General features: G+C 43.1%; 1 protein-coding gene across 1 annotated transcript in view; it reads right to left on the bottom strand.

Moving 5' to 3' along the window:
• LOC108798816 (histone H2B 1.1-like) overlaps positions 1-3,693 on the bottom strand; it is a 4,161-nt gene extending 468 nt beyond the window's left edge. The window contains exon 1 of the mRNA XM_018570613.1: positions 3,681-3,693. Within this exon, the coding sequence (XP_018426115.1) occupies positions 3,681-3,693 (13 nt within the window). The remainder of the gene's footprint in view (positions 1-3,680) is intronic.
• Between the last annotated feature and the right edge of the window lie 3,095 nt (positions 3,694-6,788).

Here is a 6,788-nt window from a genome sequence, read left to right as displayed (position 1 = left end):
ACCTGGGATTTGTTTTGTAATACATGTTACAATTTTTAAACATGCAGCACATGTTAAGATGTAAATGAAACTCAACGTGCTTCTTCAGGAAAGAGAGATACGGTAGTGCCTTTTCAAGTCTCATATAATCACACAACGAGAACAAGAAATATATACACGTAGTGCAAAACAGCACATACAGTATACAGAAATTGCCAGTGCTTTGATGTAATATTGCATTATGGCCACTAGATGGAGCTAAATGAGTTTTGTTTTATTTATTCTTGGATGGTATGGGATTTTTTTTAGGCTAGGTGCACACCTAGGCATTACCGGTTTCGGGCGGTTTTTGATCTTTTTTTTTTGGCACGTTTCTTGCTTTCAAAACGCTTGTTTCTCCCTGCATAGAGATGTCTATGGGACCAAAACCACAAGGCATCTGCCTGAAAATAGCTCTTGCATCTTTTTGCCCGACAGGCATTTTTGGACACACGACGCAACGCTAAGGTGTGAGCAGTCGCCATTGACTTGCATTGAAATGTGTGTTTCATGCATTTTCTATCCGCGCGTAAAAATGCTCAGGTGTGAACAAGGACTTATGGTCTATGGATTACATAGTACATTCAAGGATTTTGCTTTAATGTTTAATAGTTTTCCACACATTTTCACATTACAAACTTGGCTGCCAAAACGATCCCCTCCAGCAATTCAGCAGCCCCGTTCCCTTTATCATTAATGCTAACATCTTTGCCCAGTCACCTTCCAGTCTTTGCTTCTTCAGCCATCTTTATTGCTATGCGCATGGGAACTAATTCATTCTGGCACTAAAGGCATGCTGAGAATGTTCACTGAGCTGCACATTCAGAAGGAATATTGCTGTCTTTCAGAAGAGGAGCTTTGATTGCAAAATAGACATATAGGGCTCTATTTATAGAGCAGAGAATGTGACTTTCTCTAAACATTATCTAGTGGAGAATCATCCAGAGTCATGTGCTTTAAATGGTCGTGATTCAATCTCCCCTAGAGAATGTTAGAAAAAAGGCACATTAACTGCTTTATAAATAGCCCCCTTAGAGTCTCTTCTACAGTAAAAAGCAACCAACAGTAATTTTACTTCCACAGGGTTTTGTTGGAGTTTAATGGCAAAGTTATCTCCTAATAGACAAGATTATAGCAAAATCGTAAAAAAAAGTTCTGTTCTTTAAGGGGCATGCTGGTCTAAGGGTACGTTCACACCAGATGCAGTGCGTTCCGGTCTGATTCTGGCCGGAACACACTGCATCGTATTGCGGCCAGCTCACTTTTTTGTGGGGCAGGAGGGGGCTTGGCGGGCCATTGAAGTGAATGGCACCCTAGCCACGCCCTCCGGCCACAATGTGATCACCTGCATTGGGATCTCAAGGCACATTGTGCCTGCGGTTCGGTGCAATCAAAATAGTGCTTGCAGCATTTTGATCGCACCGGACCGCAGACACAATGACCCTTGCGATCTCGTGCGGGCAATCGCATTGCAGCCGGAGGGCGTGGCTACGGTGCCATTTACTTTAATGGCCCGCCACACCCCCCTCCTGCCCCACAAAAAAGTGAGTCGGCCAGAATGCGATGCAATGCGTTCCGGCCAGAATCGGACCGGAACGCACTGCATATGGTGTGAACTAACCCTAACAGCTGAAGTGATTACAGAAAGACCTTTGTTTAAAAGTAATTTGACATAAACTCCTTCCACCCAACAAAGTTCAATAATAAGAAAAATAAACAAAAGGAATGTACGGGTAGGATGTTTGCCCGTTACCACTAAAATGATTTTGTACAGCATCCTTTCTCAACAAGGGTGCCATGGCACCATGGGGTGCTTTCTGCCTTCCTCAGGGGTGCCTTAAAATTTCGGCACAGCATCATGCATGATTGCAGACAGGCTTCTGATGTGCAGGAGCAACTCTGATATGACAGGAGGCTTTTCATGGGAAGAGGACTCTTGATGTGAATGGTGGGCTCCTGATGTAACGGGGGCTCCTGATGTAAATGGGCACTCTGATGTGAAAGGCAGGATTCTGATGTGATGGGGCTCCTGATTTGAAGGGGGATTGTGTGTGTTTAAAATTACTACCAGCAGGGCCCGTTGCTGCCACTAGGCCATTACAAATAGGCAGCCGCCTAGGACGCACTGCTGCCTAGGGCGCATTGCTACCTAGGGTGCAGCCTTAACCATTCACCCCCCACGGTGCCTCCACGTCTATTTGCAATTGTAAAAGCCAATAGCACGCTGGCTATTGTACCCGGCCACTGAGCAGAGGAACTTAACTGAGAGACAACTTTCTCTCTCAGGTTCACTCTTCTGCTCAGTGGGTGGGGTTTCAATAGCCAGTCTGCTATTGGCTATTTAAAATGATATCCACCTGTCGCCTGTAGAAGCTAACCCGCAGGAGAATGGGGCTGCACGGGGTGAGGGGGATTGGGGGTTGCGCCACGGGAGGGGGTGCAAGTAGCGGGTCCTGCCTAGGGTGCAAAATAGTCTAGCACTAGCCCTGACTACTTTACCTCTGGGATAAGAGTATGCTATAGATTTTGGAGGTGTCACATGTTTTTGACATTTTAGACTGGAGTGCCCCAAGATTTTGCATACTTTTAAAGGGTGCGGTCACTGAAAAAAAGGTTGGGAACTGCTGCTCTGGTGGACCCAGATGACAGTTTACATAGTTACATAGTATTTGGGGTTGAATAAATACATACGTCCATCAAGTCCAACCCATATAGGTCCACACATCATCTCATTCTTAGGGATACTGGTATCCCTGGATATTACGGGCCCTCAAGAAATTGTCCAAACGTTTCTTGAACAAATCTACACTCTTGGCTGAAATCACTGCCGATGGCAGTGAGTTCCAGACCTTAACCGCTCTTACTGTAAAGAACCCTCTTCGCCCATTGCGCTGGAATTTTTTCTCCACCAACTTTAGGTGGTGGCCTCTAGTCTTTGTAATGGAGTTAATCATTACAAAACATTGACATGTTTTTGCTAAACAACTACAGTCAGTTTGTCCCCTACCAGAAGATAGCTAACGAGATCCTACAAAGATAAAAGAGAGCCAGCAACCAGCCTACATCTCAGAATGATAAAAACTGACATACTGCTTTTCTTTTATTGCATTACATTGTTACATATATAACACATTACTGTTCCTGTACACTGGTAAAAATTAAAGTATAATCTCTTAAAAATAACCAGGGAATACTTAGTAACCAGCATATGTTAGGACAATAAACATTTTGATAAAGAATATGTAACATACAATATAGCATCTGAAGTGCAGGGGTCAGGAGTATATACATGCAATATACAGGTGAAACTCGAATAATTAGAATATCGTGCAAAAGTAATTGCAGTAAGTGCTGCAAAAGGGGCCCAAACCAAGTACTGAGTACATATGCATGCTTGTACTTTTCAGAGGTCCGATATTGTTCTATGTACAATCCTTGTTTTATTGATTGCATGTAATAATCTACTTTTTTGAGGTTGTGGATTTGGGGTTCTTGGGGTTTTCATGAGCTGTAAGCCATAATCATCACAATTATGACAAATCACGGCTTGAATTATCTTGCTTTGCATGTAATGAGTCTATCTCATATATTAGTTTCACCTTTTAAGTTGCATTAGTGAAATAAATGAACTTTGCACGATATTCTAATTATTCGAGTCTCACCTGCAGTGTTCATAGTGTAGGGGGTCAGGAGTATATAGTGTACAGAGTGCAGAGGTCAGAAGTAGTGTATGTAACAAACATTGTGCAGGGGCCAGGATTATGTAACGTACAGCATAAAGTGTACAGTGCTTAGGGGAGGTGTATGTATTGTACACACTCCAACATACAGAGTGCAGGGGCCAGATGTATTAAATGACAGCCTATCATACAATTTTTTTCGGTATGCTGCTGAAATAGGAACACATAACAAGAATATATAGAGGATTTTTTTCCCTCAAATTTGACTGCAAAAGTGGTGATACACTTTACTGTACACCACGGAATACAGACTTATGGAATCAGGAATGTGTAGCATAAACTGTTTGCTGCATGACCACTGCAACTTATATGCTGTGCTGTACATTATTCCCAACCAGTTCTACACTTCTAGAGTAAAGAGTGAAGAAGTTAGGCGTGCTTAACACAGTGGAGCTTTCAGGATTGTGTAATGTATGGCACTGTGTAGTGAGTGCAAGAGTAATCCCCAGACACACATTAAACCACCCACAAGCTTCACGGCCGCCCTATTGTTATTCATTGGCCGGGACCTGCTAGAAGACTCTAGCAGGTGCTGGCCGATAGGAAACAGTTGGGCAGAGCTAGCTGTTACTGCTAGCTCCGCCCAATTGTTACTCTTTTTTTTATGTCTTTATTTTTTAATTTTACTATTTGTTTAAATTGTTTTAATATTTTCTCAACTTTTTTTTCACTCTTTTCACTGATTTTCTATTCTGCTCGGTACCTCAGAGGTACCGAGCAGAATAGCAGAGCTGAGCGGCATTCGGCTATTCACTCACTGCCGTTTGGCCCCTATGTGAATAGGGCTGAACGACAACAAGTGAGCTGCCAGAGCTTCGGCTCAGCTGATCCAGATGTTGGATCGGCTGAGCCGAAGTCCCTCTGCACTTTGGCTCTCCCCAGGCTGACCGAAGGCAGCCGATGTGCGTCTGAAATCAGCCGTACTGAGCCCGAGTGAATAGACAAACGTTGCTAAGCTCTGTTCACTTCGGCTCGGTTATTCACTCAGCTGCGCTTAGCAGCTTTGTGAATAACCCTGTTAGTATAACCAGCTTTTCCCCTGAGCACTGGTCCTGACTTCCTGTTTTAGAGTGACTCCTTTCTCAAGCAGAGTGCTATGCAGTCACCCTTGTGTGTGCTAGTAAGCTGTGTGTGTCTCCACAAACACACAGATACAGCAATCAAGCTATTTCCCTCCTCCCTGGCCCCCTCTCCTTCCTTCTCTAAGCTAGTAGATGAACAGTTGCTTGGGATCCCAATTATCAGGAAAGGACGCTACTATACTGTAAAGCAACATGTTACCATTGGATTGGGGATCCCCAACTTTTCATAAAAAAACCTCTAAAAAGACCCACTGACATTACCCTGCCTAGTAATCCACAATTTTTTTTTCCATATCTGTAATGCAGAGTTTTGATCACAGGAGGTGGGGGACAGCCAGAAAGACGGATCTTGCATTTTAGTGCAAAGTCCCTTCTAAATACGGTTGAGCAAAAATAATCTATAGTGCTGTTTGGTTACTGAGTTGGTGCTGTAGTCCTTACACCAAAAAATGCAGGGTGCCTCTAAACTTAGCACCAATCTCACTTACACAGAAAGGAAGAACCTTGGGGTGCATTCACACTAACACCATTGTGAATGCATGTGCACTACAGTGCACTGCCATTTATTTACAAGAAACGCACCTGCACTTTAGCTCACCGCAATGCACAGATATGGAAACGTATGATGCCCTGTGTGGTCAAACATAAGGCAGGTGCGTTCTTTCATTCATTGATAATAAAAGGGCGTGTGACATGTGTGATGTCTGTACCACATGCATATAAGTATTAATAGGACAGTTCTTTTATTTTTGTTTTTACACAAGTAGTCCTCACAATAAATGCGGCTCTTTATATGCTCAGATAAAATCCAGAAAAAGCCAGTTATAAAAGATGTACGATACAACATGTCTAATGTTATGAAGTTACTCACATAATATGCTCAGTCTACCTAAAACTGGTATTACGAGGTTTCACAAATGCTGCAGAGTTAAACAACCCGGCAGTTTGTTGGATCTCGGTGTTCTGCATCATCATTAATGTTTATCTATCCAGAGTCTTGGCTAATGTTCTCACTAATCTCATGTGACACCAACCAAGCAGATATAAATGGGGGCAGGAGTCACAATACAGGTGAATGGCACCGCACAGATGGGCATTGTGTGAAACTACATAGCAACAGGTAAGGTGTGAATAAGTTCTTGACATTGTCTGGGACCCACTGGGTTGGATTTGATGTGCTGTGATTTAGGCAGTATATATGGGTATAGAATCATTATAGTTGAACAATTAATTTTGCTGCATAAGTATATGATGATAACTACATGTTTGTGTGTTAGCTTAGGAAAAGAGGGGTAAAGGGACAGTATGCCTAAAACTGATATTTTAGTGCTTGGTGGATGCTGGATGGAAAAGCTGGCCATTCACTGTTACATGTTTTCCTTCAAATTGCGGGCTGAACAAAAATTATATAACAGATAAGTAGCATGGATGGACAAATTGTGCACTGGGCTATTGTATTTTGAAAACAGTGGGTTAGCTGTCGTCAGTGTCCGCCGCCAAATTTTCTGACCGGCTCCTTCCATTTCTGATCAAAAGATGCTGGATGGAATGCTGCCGACAGGGCCACCTAGTCAGCTAATTTCAGCCAGTTCATAAAGAACCAGACAAAATAATAGGCAATAAGAAGATGAAAAACAGATACGCGGTCCCAGCAAACGTCCCAGCAGTGTCCCATGGGTCGATGTTTAGCGAGAATGTTTAGCGAGAATTAAAAAAGGAAACTCCTCATGGTGTAGTCGATATAAGCATTTATTTAAAAAAAGTACAAACTTACAGTTTAAAACGAAAAGATCGGCCGTTCACAGGCAGCTTGTGGATATCCTGTACTTCCTTGTTGTGCGTGGTATTGAGATGTGTAGCCCCGCCCGACGCGTTTCGTCATAAGTACATGCAACCCCCCTAAAGACGTCACTTATGACGAAACGCGTCGGGAGGGGCTACACATCTC

This window comes from Nanorana parkeri, unplaced genomic scaffold, assembly GCF_000935625.1.
Source record: "Nanorana parkeri isolate BGI_ZX_2015 unplaced genomic scaffold, ASM93562v1 scaffold1563, whole genome shotgun sequence".
In the NCBI taxonomy this organism is placed as follows: domain Eukaryota; kingdom Metazoa; phylum Chordata; class Amphibia; order Anura; family Dicroglossidae; genus Nanorana; species Nanorana parkeri.
Note: the sequence above shows the minus strand (reverse complement) of the source record. Positions and strands in the feature narration are given on the sequence as shown.